The 16,776-nt window shown below is 38.7% G+C and overlaps 1 protein-coding gene across 5 annotated transcripts in view; it reads right to left on the reverse strand.

The window, feature by feature from the left end:
• nasp (nuclear autoantigenic sperm protein (histone-binding)) overlaps positions 1–16,776 on the reverse strand; it is a 44,731-nt gene that overhangs the window by 8,675 nt on the left and 19,280 nt on the right. For all 5 annotated transcript variants that reach the window (XM_069938779.1, XM_069938782.1, XM_069938780.1 and 2 more), the window contains 7 exons: positions 16,305–16,385; positions 15,725–15,837; positions 13,531–13,589; positions 13,376–13,452; positions 13,198–13,271; positions 12,847–13,035; positions 10,038–10,228 (listed from right to left, as the gene is read on the reverse strand). In XM_069938779.1, coding sequence (XP_069794880.1) covers positions 10,038–10,228; positions 12,847–13,035; positions 13,198–13,271; positions 13,376–13,452; positions 13,531–13,589; positions 15,725–15,837; positions 16,305–16,385 — 784 coding nt within the window. The remainder of the gene's footprint in view (positions 1–10,037; positions 10,229–12,846; positions 13,036–13,197; positions 13,272–13,375; positions 13,453–13,530; positions 13,590–15,724; positions 15,838–16,304; positions 16,386–16,776) is intronic.

Here is a 16,776-nt window from a genome sequence, read left to right on the forward strand (position 1 = left end):
CTGGGCCTTTGTTCCACGAGCACGGCTCTTCAAACAGATTGTATGAGGTGTGGGGGAAAGCGGGAGTGAGCAAGCGGCCTCTTGAGCTGAGCTCGACAGGGTGCTCGCTAACTGCCACCCTCCCCTCCTTCAATTTGCTTGGGGGCTGTGATCTTCAAACAAAGCCTGATCATTTAGGCCCAGTGCTCCCCTCAAAGCGTTGTGAGAGTGAGCAAGGAAAGTGAGCGGCAGCAACTCTGGAAAGCACGGGCCACCAGAGGGAAGGTGGTCCACGAAGCTACATGCTTGCTTCCTGGACAGCTGCTGCACCTCCACGGGCTTCTTGAAGCTGGGTGAGTAGTTTAAGCACTTTCCTCCTGTCACCATCCTGTGGAGGAAAGCCTCCGCCACGTTTGTACTTCAGTGCCCAAAATGTCTCCTTCACATATAGGACGCTGTGCAGTTTTTTATTTTTTTTTGGGGGAGAAAAGGGGGTCCTATATGCCATCAAATATGATAGAGGTTTTCAAACACCAGGGTTTGAAGCCCTCCCTGTTTCCAGCACGTCTTAGAATCTCTCTCCAACGGGAAATGGTTTTTTTCAGTGGAAGACACTAGGAAGTTCATTCATAACCTACCCGCTCCTGAATGACTTTTTTTTCCTGTTGAATGACTGCTTTGTAACAAGGATTGAATTTAATATGTTAAAGGTTTAGTCATTTGTTTTTAAGCTGTTAATTGTGAGCTGAATTAATCTGGAGTGGTTAGGAAAAACATTTTGATTGTATTTACAGATAAGTCTACTTTATTAAAACAGGATAAAAATCTATTTTATATATTTGTTAAAATAATATTTTAACTAATCTCATGAGAAATTATTGTTTCCAACGTTTAATGTATTCAGACTAAACATGGCTTATTTTGGTTCACTATGAAGATCTGCAGGGGTTTGAGAATGTTATTGTTTTGCTTCTGGGCAAGAACATCTAATCAAAACTAGGATATAGTGGGTTCTTAGAATCAATTAACATACTGGGGTGGGACTGGAGAAGAACGGGGCAAGGATCATGGATGGTTTTTGTGCTGTTATGGTGCTTAATTGTTTAGATCTTTCTGGTTCCAGCTTATGTATTCTAGTTTAATAAGGCCACCTGCCTTATTAGTTTAATAAGGTCAGTGTGCATGCTGCACGAACCCGGCTTTGCACATGCGCATTGGGATTTCTGAAACTAGTTTTACTTTTAGTGTATATTTTCTATAATTAAGTGATCATAGCTAATCCTACTAAATTCCTGAGTTGGAATGGGAGGTTTAAATCATCCACTAAAACAAAGGGTTGAGGCTTCACATTTAAAACAACTTATAGCTGCAATTATATTTTTACAGGAGACACGTGCATGGCAGTGATGTTTCGTGCCTCTTATCATGGTGGAAAAGGCAGAAATATCATTCTTCCTTTCAAGCCAAATCTGGAGGTGTATCGATTCTGGTTTTCACAAACGTTTACGCTCCCAGTGTGGATGATCCAGGGTTTTTTTTTTTAATTTTATTTTTAAACTTCCTGGCCAGATTTAAGGTTATATCTACTTATTCTAGGCAGGGATTTCCCTCCTAGATAATTCATCTTCTAACCCAACTGCATTAAACAAATCTTCTCTAATACATTCTTTAAAAAAAAAATTCTGATTATGGCATTCAGCTGTTTGGCACTTCTTTTATTCTACTAATAACGAATATTCTTTTCTCTCTCTCCCCCCCCACCCTTTATCACTTATCCATATTTTGTTTATTATTGATAATCATTTAATTTCATTAATGCATTCTTGTGAATACCTCAGTTTTGTAATATCTGATCACACCCGTTACAATGTCACTGAACCGTCCTAATCTTCCTCAAGATCAAAGACCATGGCATTTTAATTCAGTGTTCTTATCAGATAGGGACTTTGTTAAATGTTTTCTTTTGTTACCAATCTCTCTCCTGAGGCAAATTATTTCATATACTGTAAATAAGACTAATAAAGATCTGAGTTAATTAAACACATCAACAATACGCTCCAACTAAAAACTCAGCTATATAAAAAACACCAGATTGAACTTAAAACTAAATTTGATCTTCTCTCAACATATCCAGCCAAATGCCAACTTTTGAAATCTATATGCAAATTTTACTTTCATGGTGATAAATCTGATAAGTTTTTGGCCAACTAATTGAGAGGATTTAGTGCTAAACGACATCATATAAATGTTTGTAAAGATAATGGTATTATGACTTCAGATCATTTGGAGATCAATGATACATGTAAACGATTCTACTCCAAAGTATATTCTTCTGAATGTATAATGACAGTAATTTGATGAAAAATTTTAGATCAATTGAATATTCAAGATTTCTTTAGACAGTCAAATCAAACTGGATGATTCTATTTTGCAAGAGGAAATAATGGCTGCTATTTCCTCATTGTAATCTGAAAGCCCCCTGGACCAGATGGGTTTGCAGTGGAATTTTTCAAATTATTTTCTCAATGGCTTACACTTTACCAAAAAATGGTGTTTGCTGATTCATTTGAACAAGGTAAATTTCCAGACTAATTAAATGAGTCTTGTACATCTTTAAATGCAAAGAAAGGTAAAGCCACAACCGAATGTTCCTCTTGTAGATTGATCTCCCTATTGAATGTCGATGCTAAAATTTTAGCTAATAGGATGGAAAACTTTACCATCAGTTATTTCTGAATATCAAATGGGATTTATTAAAAAAATCCTATTTTAATATACAGCACTTAATGAATATTATCATATGTATCTACCTTCTAGGAAAACTCCTGAGTGCATTCTTTCATTGGATGCTGAAAAAGCTTTTAATCGGATAGAATGGACATATCTGTTTGCAACCCTTGAAAAATTTAATTTTGGTTCTGATTTTATTCCATAGATTAAACTATTGTATTCATGACCCTCTGACACAATTCTTACTAATTTACAATTTCAACATTTTAATTTGCAATATGGCACTCGTCAAGGATGGCTGTTAAGCCCTTTATTATGTGATCTGGTGATTGAACCATTGGCAATTGCATCTTGTGAACACAAGGACATCTTGGGGATATGGCAGAAAGGGATCTCTCTTTATGCAGATGATCTCTTATTTTATATTTTGAATCCAACCACCTTCCTTCCCTATATGAAGTCATTGCTTTCACAGTTTAGTCAATTCTCAGGTTATAAATTGAATGTGCATAAAAGTGAACTTCTTCCATTGAATTTTTCTACAGCAGTATGTGTATGCGGTGATCCTCCTTTTAAGGTTGTTAAAAATCAGTTTACCTACCTTGGTATTACAAAGAATCATAAGTATCTTTTTTAAGAATTATCTTGCTATATTTAAACAAGTGAAACATTCCCTGACCCAATGGTCACCTTTGTCTATAACTTTAGTTGGCCGTATAAATTCTATCCAAATGAATATTTTACCCTATCTTTTTCAATCTGTTCCAATATTTGTTCCTAAGTTTTTTGACTTGGTTGACTCTGCCATGGAAGGGTAAGCATCCTCACCTTAATAAAGTTCTTCAGAGATCTAAGAAAGATGGTGGAATGGCTCTACCTAGCTTTAGATTCTATTGGGCAGTCAATATACAAAATCTTACATGTTGGTTCTTCTTTCATAAACATTCTGACTGCCTATTATGGCTATCAATGAAGCAGAATTCCCCTCAAAATTTTTCTAGTTCAGCACTTCTTGGCTCTTCATTCCCATTTTCAACGAAATTAATAGATAATCCAATTGTTAAATATTCTATGAGAATTTGGGCACAATTTAGAAAACATTTTGCATTTCATAATTTTTCCTCTCTCAAGTCCTATCATATCCAACCCTCATGACACTATTTTTCAGAAATGCTAATATAGAGGGTATTCAAAGTTTTAAGTATCTGCTCACTGATGGATATTTTGCATCATTTGAACAGCTTACTGCTAAATTTAACTTGCCCAAATCTCAACTTTAGATTTTGTGGAACTAGCATTTTCTTGAATCACAAATTTCTAACTTTCCAAGAGAATCTGAATTCAATTTTGTAGATGAGTTGTTTTTTTTTATATAAAAAGTTTAATGCCTTCTCAAAGACTTAATTGCTATGTTTAAAATCAGACTTCATTAATTAAAATTCTTGGGAACAGGATTTAAATGTGACTATATTGGATGTGGATTGGGACACAATTCTTAAGTTAGTTAATAGCTCTTTGTTATGTGCTTGACATTGTCTATTACAATTCAAAGTGGTCCATAGAGCACATTTGTCTCAGGCTAAATTACATCGGAATAAATGAGACACTATTCTGGTATAACAGGTGCAAGAGTGAAAAAGTGTCGTTAATTCATATGTCCTGGACATCCTAGTCTAGAAAAACACTGGAGAGGGGTTTTCCATACTTTATCAAAAATTTTCAATATAAATTTAACACAGAATCCTTTGGTGGCTCTCTTCAGAAAAATTATTCTTCTTTATCTCTGGATCAGAGTCACAAACAGGACACGATGTCACACAACTACTGATCTTCAGTAGGCAGGGCAGCATCCTTCCATTTAAGTAAAATCGCACACCTCGCCAAAAGATGGACTACAAAAGGATTGGTTCTACGGAGGACAGACTGACAAGAGCAAAGGGTTTAAATGACAATACAAATGAATGGCTGAAGCAAAGGCTCATTGTCTTTTTTTTGACTGTCCTGTCAATGCTGTAAGGTGAAATAATATGTGGAATTATATCTTCAGGCAGGTTCACGATCCTTAAGGTCTAAACAAGAATGGCATGGCAATACTTACCTATGGATGTCCCTGATGTATGTTGAAACTATGAATGTGTCTCACTGTTGGGTCTGCACCCAATTTCCAACCTACAGTGGTCAGGGAGTCCCCATGTCAGCAATACCATTTAATTAGACAGAACATCAGACATGGAAATGCCACTCTAATTGGACTTTAAGCATTATATAAAAAGTCTGAAAGCCAATCAGTAAAACTTTTATTTAATAATTGGTACAAGCCCTAATATTGTCCAGACAGCCCCCTATTTTAAACTGAACAGGTACACTATAGGGGGATCCTATTTGTGCAGTGGAAATGAAAATAGTACAGGAAAAGCCCATTGTACCAAAATAAGCAAACAATTTGGTTATTTTATGGGGGAAGCAACCTTAAATGGAACCTATCTTTGTAAGAAACAAAAAAAAGCATATCCATGGCTGCCATATTATTAGCAAGGGTGCTATTACTTAACTTGTGGCATTTTGAGGCTATTACCGATCATCCACTGATATTGGATTCTTTGGCTTGGCTTTGCGGACGAAGATTTATGGAGGGGTAATGTCCACGTCAGCTGCAGGCTCATTTGTGGCTGACAAGTCCGATGCGGGATAGGCAGGCACGGTTGCAGCAGTTGCAAGGGAAAATTGGTTGGTTGGGGTTGGGTGTTGGGTTTTTCCTCCTTTGTCTTTTGTCAGTGAGGTGGGCTCTGCGGTCTTCTTCAAAGGAGGTTGCTGCCTGCCGAACTGTGAGGCGCCAAGATGCACGGTTTGAGGCGATATCAGCCCACTGGCGGTGGTCAGTGTGGCAGGCACCAAGAGATTTCTTTAGGCAGTCCTTGTACCTCTCGGTGGCCAGTGGAGAGCTTGCCATAGAACACGATCTTGGGAAGGCGATGGTCCTCCATTCTGGAGACGTGACCTACCTAGCGCAGTTGGATCTTCAGCAGCATGGATTCGATGTTGTCGGCCTCTGCCATCTAGAGTACTTTGATGTTGGTGATAAAGTCGCTCCAATGAATGTTGAGCATGGAGCGGAGACAACGCTGGTGGAAGCGTTCTAGGAGCCGTAGGTGATGCCGGTAGAGGACCCATGATTCGGAGCCGAACAAGAGTGTGGTTATGACAACGGCTCTGTATACGCTAATCTTTGTGAGATCTTTCAGTTGGTTGTTTTTCCAGACTTTTTTGTGTAGTCTTCCAAATGCGCTATTTGTCTTGGCGAGTCTGTTGTCTATCTCGTTGTCGATCCTTGCATCCGATTAAATGCTGAGCCGAAATAGGTAAACTGGTTGACCGTTTTGAGTTTTGTGTGCCCGATGGAGATGTGGGGGGCTGGTAGTCATGGTGGGGAGCTGGCTGATGGAGGACCTCAGTTTTCTTCAGGCTGACTTCCAGGCCAAACATTTTGGCAGTTTCCGCAAAGCAGGACGTCAAACGCTGAAGAGCTGGCTCTGAATGGGCAACTAAAGTGGCATCGTCTGCAAAGAGTAGTTCACGGACAAGTTGCTCTTCGGTCTTGGTGTGAGCTTGCAGGCGCCTCAGATTGAAGAGACTGCCATCCGTGCGGGACCGGATGTAAACAGCGTCTTCATTGTTGAGGTCTTTCATGGCTTGTTTCAGCATCATGCTGAAGAAGATTGAAAAGAGGGTTGGTGCGAGAACGCAGCCTTTCTTCACGCCATTGTTAATGGAGAAGGGTTCAGAGAGCTCATTGCTGTATCTGACCAGACCTTGTTGGTTTTCGTGAAGATAACCATGTTGAGGAACTTTGGGGGGCATCTGAGGCACTCTAGTGTTTGCCAAAGCCCTTTCCTACTCACGGTGTCGAAGGCTTTGGTGAGGTCAACAAAGGTGATGTAGAGTCCTTTGTTTTGTTCTCTGCACTTTTCTTGGAGCTATCTGAGGGCAAAGACCATGTCAGTAGTTCCTCTGTTTGCGGAAAGCCGCACTGTGATTCTGGGAGAACATTTTCGGCGACACTAGGCATTATTCTATTTAGGAGAATCCTAGTGAAGATTTTGCCTGCAATGGAGAGCAGCGTGATTCCCCTGTAGTTTTGAGCAGTGTGATTTCTCGCTCTTCTTTTTGTACAGGGTGATGATGATGGCATCATGAAGGTCCTGAGGCAGCTTTCCTTGGTCCCAGCAGAGCTTGAAAAACTCATGCAGTTTGGCATGCAGAGTTTTGCAGCCAGCCTTCCAGACCTCTGGGGGGGATTCCATCCATACCTGCTGCTTTGCCACTTTTCAGTTGTTCAATTGCCTTATATGTCTCTTCTCGGGTGAGGACCTCATCCAGCTCTAGCCTTAAGAGCTGTTGAGGGAGCTGGAGCAGGGCGGATTCTTGGACTGAGCGGTTGGCACTGAAAAGAGATTGGAAGTGTTCTGGCCATTGGTTGAGGATGGAGATCTTGTCGCTGAGGAGGACTTTGCCGTCTGAGCTGTGCAGCGGGCTTTGGACTTGGGGGTGATCCGATACTGGATTATGGTGTGGCTAAAACCACTTGGGAAATGTTTAATATGGCCAATGTCCTAGAGAAGCCTGCCAACACTACCTCAAGGAATGAAGGAAATACGAAGAACTAGATTTGTGAACTTACTGCAAAGGGAGTGGCTATATGAACCATGGATCTGATGAATCCGATGGCCCTTAATCTGCTGTTGGAAGCAAAAGGTAGTACATGTGCAGTAGTAGGGCAGGAATGCTGCATCGACATCCCTGATGCCTCTGTAGATATTTCTCATTTGGTGAGCCACACAAAGAAATAAATAGGGGAACAGTTCCATAATTACAGACCCCCAGGACCACTTGGAGTGGAAGACTAAAGGGCCTGTGTCCTGGCTATTATCTTATTAGTTGTGTCGATCGTACAACTTTTTTGAATAATTAGATTATGTTTAAAGACAAAACTATTCTCATGACCAAATAAGTTACCATGGAATGATAGATCATAGCATAGATTGTATAAACTTGTTTAATTTGTTTCTTTTCATAAGGATTAAAAAGAATATTTTTATGGGAAAATACTCGAGTCTGTTAAAAAAACTTCTCTTTTAGTTGCGCAGCTGGAAGACACGAGAACGAAGGCCACATTGCTCTCAAAACTCATGCAAGATGTTTTGCTGAAGTCTGCAGATCACAGGTCACGTGAATAGCTGTGAACAGGTTGTAGAACGGGAAGCTAAACCACATAAAAAGGCTTGTGCCCATTTATGTATGGATTTTCTTGCAGGAAGACCCTGTTGTCTGTAATAGAGCATCTGCTTTGTAAAGCTAATGAAATTGTGTTGTACTCTCATTAGTTGTCGTATACTTCTCTACATTTAAGTTCACACACTGATGATGCTCTTCAGTTCATATCGGAGTTTGACGTGCTAGCTGCCTTCAAGAGTGGATCAGAGGAAAGCAGCTGGCCCAGATGGAATACCTGGTCAAGTATTAAAAATCTGTACTGACTGCAGTGCTCTGTATGACAACAGCATTTTACAAATTTACAGTAGTGGGCTGCGTTAAAAAGGGCAAATAAGTCAGTGTACAGGAGAGAGACTGAAAATTTGGCTGAATGGTGCACCAACAAGGTAGCACTCAATGTCACCAAAAATCAAGGAGCTGATTGACTTCAGGAAGGGAAAACCAGGGGTGTACAATCCAGTTATCATTAGGGGATCAGAGCTTGAGACTGAGCAAATTCAAGTTCTTAGGAGTCACTATCTTGGAGGATCTTTCTTGGACCCCACATAACAATGGCACATTGAAGAAAGCACATCAGTTCCTTGACTTTCTCAGGAGTTTGCGGCGGTTTGGTACGACATTGGAAACTGGCAAATTTCTAGAGGTGTGGTGGAAAGCGTGCTGACTGGCTGCATCATGGTTTGGTCTGGGGACACCAATACTAAAGTGTAAAGCCCTCCAAAAAGATAGTAGACACAGCCCAGGACATCACAAGTAATAAAAAACCTCCCCACCATTGAGAATATCTACAGGGAATGATGCTGTTGAAGAGCAGTAGCCAGCTATCAGGAAAGAGGTATGGGTACCACAAGACTCACACCACCAGGTTCAGGAACAGCTGCTCCCTTCCATCCTCAGACTCAACAAACTCAATCAGCGACTTTAAGATCTCTTACTTTTGCATTTTATTGTTTTTCCCCTCTCTGTATTGCAGTTTGTTTACATTTCTATTTATTTGCACATGCATGTTGAGTCTTTTTTTTGCTCTGCCAATGAGAGGCAATTCTGCCTCGATCACAGCACAAAGAATCTCAGAATTGTATGTGATGTCATTTATGTACTCTGACAATAAATCTGACATTTAATGTCCGCTCTAAACAAATCATGTTTCAACTTTGTCTTTGAAATGTCTTTCAATTGAGGATCCAACACAGAAATACAAAAAAAAAAGCCAAATCTTTGTACTGTATTTAAAATGAGCAAGGCAAATAGACTACATTTGAAAGGCTATGGAGAAGTATCCACCTCTTTCTTCAAAGACTAAGGAAGTTCAGCACATCTTCGTTATACCTCAACAACTTCCACGTGTACACCATTAAAAGCATACTTGCTGGATGCATCACATTATGGTATGGAAGCTGCTCTGCACAAAATTGGAAGCTACAGATGGAAGTGAATGTAGCTCAGAACACAATGCAAAATTCTCTCCCTCCTATGGACTCCAGCTACATCTCCTGCTGTCCAGAAAAGGCAACCAACATGAAGGGTCCACCATACACATTCTTCCCCATCCTTTCACCTGTAATGTCGCAGGCAGATTCCAAGGTGGATTCCAAGTGTGAATGCACACTCCAACTTGTGTAAATAGTTTCTTCCCCACTCCTGAATGAACCTCAACCATGCTAAAGCAGTACCCTTTCACTGCAATCTGTTATTCTGTAATCGTGCTCTTTACATAGCTGTATGAATGATAGAGATAACTCTAACCTGCTTGCAGAAGATTCCTTCTCACTGTACATGATATTTTGTGAAAAATAAACTTAAGTACTGGTGTATTTGCTAAGCGTTATTAGGAGACAAACCAAACAGAAACTGAAGCTTAAATATTACAGACCAATTGCAATGTCTGGTCTCTACATGGATAATTCTGTAACCAGACATGCTCATCTTTGTATTAAGGATCAACAGCCATGTGAGAATTTCACCTTCCAGACTCAGAACACTTAAATCTGAAATCCTTCAAATCATCCACTAGTTGATTATAGCCTGCCAGTCAAACTTATAACAATATCACTAACCAATGTTTCCTGAAGTGCTTTAGTTGCTTTTCCATCTTTGGCTTCTTCAGCATCCTCAATTTTTGCCTTTATTTCTGGCAACAGCTCTTTAAGTTCTTCAACTTCCTGCTTATCTTCAGAAATCACATCATCATCTTTTGCTGGAGATTTGCCCTTCTCTTCTGCTTTTTCAATCCTTTCTGTTAACACAGCTGCAAATAAAACACAAACCTTAGTCCTACAATTTTGCAAACAAAGCTTGAAATTACTCAAAATTGACCCACACACCACAAGTCTACAATCAATACGACACCCAACTTTCCTGCTTATTACTATACACCCTTTGGTACATCTCTCCTACCAAAAATCTGCCTTGAAGACCAAGCACCCTCAGTCCTCTCAGAAAAATTGTAAAGATTGACACTGCAGAGAGCAGAGAAAATGTCAAGGTTAGGTGGCAGACTCCATTCGCGGTGACTGAGCCAGTTCTGGCTGCTAGGTGGGGCAATCTAGAATCTCCCAACATGTTAATTCCTCAATGTTTTGCTGTAATTTAAATTTCGTTTCATTTTTTAAAAAAAGAATTCTGCTCAAAATCTCAAGAGGACAGCTCCCTATACCATCCTTAGAAAGAGTCCAATGAATACATTTTGCATCCAAAAGAATTTTTTTTGAAAACCAAAAATTGGATATACTCCACTGTGGTCTAGCAAAACTAAATATTAAACCTTTTTGCAAGTGTGTATAGATAGGGAAATTTACTATATTTCTTCCCTAATCACCATATAAAACTTTTTTGGGAACCAAGATTCCTCTTCTTTCTAGTCACACTTTAAAAAATATTAGTTTTATTTTTTTGTTACCAATAACTTAATTCCTCGCATTGTACTCACAACCGTTGTCTACCTAACTGATGTATTCCTTCAAGATCTCTCTTAAGGCTTACACTTCCATCCAGCTTTGTAGTCAGTGAACCAGCACACACTTCTAATTCAAATCATATATACTGCAATTAAAGGTAACAAAGTAGGATCTTGAAACAAGTTATAACTTGGCTGAAATATCTTATTATTCCCATTTTGTCCATCAAACACTTATTCATGCCTATTGTTCCAATTTCAAGTTTAGAATTTCATATCAAAATATTGATATTAGCTCTTCAGATTTTCATTCACAATAATTCAGTGTCTTAGATTTAAGTTATCTTGTCAATTTTAGATAAGGTAGCCAGATGACTAAATGGGATGGCAATGAGAAATGTACAGGAGGGAGATAGATTGCTGAATGGTGTAATGGCAACAACCTTGGTCTCAACATCAGCAAAATCAAGATGATTGCGGACTTCAGGCAGAAGTTCAGGGGACCACAATCCTCCTCATCAAAGGCTCAATAGTGGAGAGGGTGAAGAACTTCAAATCCCTGGGTGTCAACATCTCCAAGGATCTGTCCCGGAGCCTCCATGATGATGCAATCACAAAGAAGTCTCACCAGCGGCTGTACTTTGTGAGGTGTCGGAGAAGATCTGTTACGTCACTGAAGACTTCTACAGGTGTACCGTGGAGACCATTCTGGTTGGTTGCCTCACTGCCTGATATTGAGGTGCCAACTCAGGACAATAAAATCTAGAGGGTTGGTAACTCTGCCTGCGACATTACAGGCACCAGACTTCACTTCATTGAGGACAACTACTTGAAGTGGTGTCTTAAAAAAGTCTCTATCCTCAAAGACCCCACCACCTTTGGCCATGCCCTCTTCAATCTATCATCTGGGGGAAAAAAGGTATAGGAGCCTAAAGACAAGCATTCAACAGCTCAAGGTCAGATTCTTCCATACTGCCATCAGATTCCTGAATAAATCTACGAACCAAGGACTCTCCCTTACTTTTCAAGCACTATTATTTTTATTTTCTTATTGTAATGTCACAAGGTGGTTAATATGAACGTTTACACTATGATGCTCCCGGAAAACACTGCATTTCATGACAATAAATTCTGTCATCATCAGCAAAAACAAACTCGTACAAGTTCATGTTTTAATCAGTTTGAAATGTTGTGGAAAAGAATGTGTGGGCAGTGTGTAGAATTTATATTCAAGAACCTGCATTTTTCATGTTCTTAAATTAGCATCCAATTTCAGTGCCTGATGGACCATACTTCACTGCAGATAAGATTTTACCTGCTCTTTTACCTGCCTGTATTTCCACATGCAATTTCACTTTTAATAAAGGTATCCCTGCTTTTTCAAAGTTCGCTTTCCGCCACTTTGCTTTTTGCACAAAACCTACATTTTACCTTTTTTTCCCCCCACTAACCAAAAGTCTACAGAGGATTTTTGCTTTTACGAAAAAAGTTGATAAACAAAAATAGTGTTCAGTGGGCAGCAGTATCAGCGTGGGGTCTGGTAGTGGGCTGTCGGAAGAGCACGCTATTTGGAGAGTACGGGCAATGGGCCTGGGAACCCTCAAAAGTTGATGGGGATTCCTTCTTTGCTTTCTGCCATTTTAGCTTACAAACTGTTTCACTGGAACACATTACTTTCAGATAGTAGGGGATGCCTGTATTCACTTAAATAGTTCATGCACCACCAGGACTAACCTTTGTTTTCTCTTTTCTTCAAAACTCCTCCACTCCTACTATCATTCTGATCTAGACTTTGACATCCTAACTCGTGTTCAGGAACAGTGAAGCTCATTCTAAACAAGATGGTAGATAGCATCTTAAATTTCCCCATACCAAAAGGTAAGCCCCACTCAGAGAGTCAAATAATTATCCATAAAGGAATGGAATTTTCCCTTCACAGCAGGACATAATCCAATATTATTTTCCCTTACCCAATCTTTTCTCTATAACACCAAACGACTCCTTGAAATGCTTGAGTGAAGAATCATGTTGATTATTAAAGCTGTATGCCAATCCCAATTGGTAATGGGTCTCTGCCAGTAGCCGGTTATGGGGATCAAGGTATTTTTCCTGAATGTTCAGGCATTCATTGAAATCCTCAATAGCCTGCATATAGTTCTCTGGAATACAAAGGATCCCATCAATGAGCAGTTATTTATTTTATCTGAAGACAAACATAACAAGGCCCATATTCATCTTGGCCAATGCTAAAATCATACAGAAAGATGAACAGAGCTTGGTGTTTGAAATTTTCAACTAAAGATCATTTACTTTAAGCTTACCAGATTCTATTCCCACTTCACCCAGCTTTAGGTAAGCCTGTGCTGCACAGAGCTGCATTTCCTTGCTTTCTTGCCTGAAAATTTGACCAAATTAAGATTGAGCCATGAAGACATTACTTCAACTCAAATATTCAATTCTTGTTCAAGGAATATTCAATCCTAAATACAAAAATCTTACCTTTTGAAAATCACTTTTGCCAATTCAAGAATTTCCCAGGTTAGCTGCAAATTGTCCACTTCTTCACTTTCGCCATCCTGTAATGAATAGTTAAACCTTTAAAATACCAGATTAAAAATCACAGTCACTGTTTGAAGATGGATCATTATACCCACCTTTTCTGCAGCATCTTCACTCTCATCTTCTCCATCACTTGCATCTGCGGCGCAAGGATCTGGAAGTTAAGAGGTTGTAATAGAAAGTATTCTGTATTACTGGCTGGACACTTGAGAAGTTCCTCATTCCTTTCATTGTTTAATAATACCCAGACTTTGTTTATCACCCATGATTTGGTCCAAGAATGAAGAACCAAAATACCCTAGATCACAGCCAGTTTCTGGAAATATTAGAGGTCAATTTTGAGTTCACACCAATTTTGCACTGGGTTCAATGCTCTAAAACTGGGAATAATATTTAACGTGACCTATAGAACAAATGAACTTGGAAATATTATTTCATTACTTCAGAGTTGTTCTTTGGCTTCCATCTTATTTAAAAGCATGTAAATGCAAAGCTGAAACTACTTGGAATCATTACCATTTTGCATTGCATTACAAATTTTTTAAATGGAAGAAACAAATACACATGCAGGTGATATCACCAGTGATTGGTGCCAAAATTTGCAACCCAAAGAACCCCCATTTAATCCCCAGTGTATAGGTGAAAATTAAAAATTACTTTCTATTGTGTACTTCATAGTATACAAGTGGTCAGATTAACCAAATACTCAAGAGCATTGGTCTACCTGCTCCTGTTAAGTGGTTGTAAGTCAGACATTTATGATTTCCATGCCATTTAACATCAACTTGTTAATCAGAACGTGTCCTCTAGTTTGTACCTTCACCCTCTTTCATCAGTTCCTCACATCCTGGAGTTCCATCCTCTTGTACCCAATCCATCTTCTCAACTGGGACTTTATTTTCCTCACTGTCAGCACCTTTCAGGTTTTCTCCTGCTGGGTTCTCATTCAATTCGTCTTCATTTTCTTGAGTGCGTTTTTTCAAAGGGAGAGAGATTTTCCCTTCCAGGTCAATTTTAGTAGCATTTTCCGATGATTCATCAGTAGCTGCTCTCTCACACCCAACTTCTTTACCAGTCATGCTTTTATCCTCCAGATATTTCTTTATATTTTTCACATCTTCCTCTTTCTTATAAAGGGAACTTTCTACATCCATTGGCTTATTTTTACTATGGTCACCTAATGATTGAGTTTCCATCTTCATTTCATTTTGAGTTGTACAGAAATCTCCTCCAGCAGAGTTGACTTCTCTATTAGTTTTCGGTATTGGATTTCTTAGTTCTTCATGGATTACATCCCGATCAGCTGATATTTTGGTGTCTGCTGGCTTATTAATTTGTTCTTCAGTTAGTGCTGCATACACCTGTTCCCTCAATTTCTCCCTCTCCTTTTCTATACACATCAAGGAAAAAAGAAAGTGCACAAAATTGGAATTCCCAATGCTCACATCAGTAACAAAGATAATGAAGCTATTGAAAGCTACAAATATAAATTTGAGAAAGTGGGAAAATACGACCAGGTAGAATGCAGAATATGTTAATCACATGCTACTCAGTTTTTAAAAAAAATTCAAGATTAAGGGAGGCAGAGTTATTCATTCCTGGCAATTTTATTATTCTCCCTATTTTGTATTTAGGTTCTGGTAATATGCAGCCACTGACTGGTCAGAAAATTAGATTAAAATCAAGTTAGAATCAGAATAAAAATGCAACATTTGAAGTTTAAGAAAATACTAAATGATCTACAAATCCAAATTCAATGCAGCAAGGGCAGAGGAGAGAACCCAAATATCTGAAATCAATATTCCCACAATTCCCTTTTCATTTTAATTTCCAATTTTCTAATTCATCAACAGTTTAAAACAATCTTTGCACCAAAAATATTTGATTAGTTTATTCGAGGAAATTGCTTTTCCAACTGAATTTTGCTTGACAAAAAAAAAAATCACAACTATAGTCAGGATTATACATTCTAATGTACAGAAAATTCACTTTCGTACAAAAATATATGCAGGTTAACTTATAAAAGCTCTAGGAAATTATAGACTAAAATGATGTTTAAAGTTGAAGTGAAAACTCGAGTCCCTGCAGAATTTGTTTAACTGCAAGTGAAAACTGCTTGTCAGAATTTTAATGAACCAGTTCCAAAGATTAAGAAAAAGAATGCACCTCCAAAATGGCATTCCAGAAAACAATTTGTAGGTCCAGAAATATGTGCAGTGTAAACTAGGTTAAGCACCAATCTGAAGCTATCTCCAAGCAAACAAACTCAGTTGTCAAAAGAGTACTCACCATCCACATTCCCTGCATTTTCTATTTTGTTATCTTCAGCTGTTGCTGTTTCTTCAACATCTTCATCACCAGAAACTCCTTGAAGGGCATTACCAAGCACACCTCTCTCCATTCTGCAAGAGATGAACATTTTCTTCTTTCAAATCACTTATGCTAAGTAGTCCATGTACCATATTATAGAATCTTTCAATATACTGCAACAATAAGACTTCAAAATTAATTTTTGGGCAACCCAAATAAATTTCCTATTTCCAACAAGCAATTTAGTTCAGATTAAACTGAAGCAATGGATTTTCTGCTTGTGACCTTCAGAAAGCAACCACTTTCTTTTAAAAAAAATGCCATCTAAAATCTAGAACATTTGGAGAAATGGGGAAAAATTAGATCAGTGATACAAATTTGGACGGCGGGGAAAAACAGAAGTGGGCGAAAATTCTTGACAAACAAATCATGTCATGGAGTAAATGACACTTCTTTGATGCGTAATAATGAACACATTTTAGGAGAACAGGAATGAGGAAATATCATTAGAATATTCTTTACAAACCCAAGTACTTAATCTCGACATTTCTCAACTAACCTTGCCAACTCTAGAAGAGCTTTTCCATAACAGAAGTAGGCTTCTCCACATTCATCAGCTATCTCTCCATGTGCTGTACTCCTAATTTTAAAATGGGAAAAATAAAGACTACTTTCATCCACAAATCAGAACAGCAAGCCCAAATTGTACATCACTTTAATTTCTGAGAAACGGTCACAAAATACAATCAGGTCATGTTCGTGGCTTCAAATCAAAGCCATTTAAAAATCAGCTTGTTCAGCATTCACCCAAAAACATTTCTTGGAAGCTGCTGTAATAAAATTCTAATAATTCACAATCAAATTATTCAGAAATTCTAATGGTTCAGCATCTGGCCCACCAGATGCTGCTTGCAGCACTTTCTTTCTACTCACTGGGACCTTGTTTGCCACACTACCTTGAAATTTAGCAGATTTACTGAAACATCTATTACTCCATGTTTTAGACAAAACAAATTAGAAGTGCACTGAGA

Source organism: Narcine bancroftii, chromosome 5, assembly GCF_036971445.1.
Source record: "Narcine bancroftii isolate sNarBan1 chromosome 5, sNarBan1.hap1, whole genome shotgun sequence".
Lineage (NCBI taxonomy): Eukaryota > Metazoa > Chordata > Chondrichthyes > Torpediniformes > Narcinidae > Narcine > Narcine bancroftii.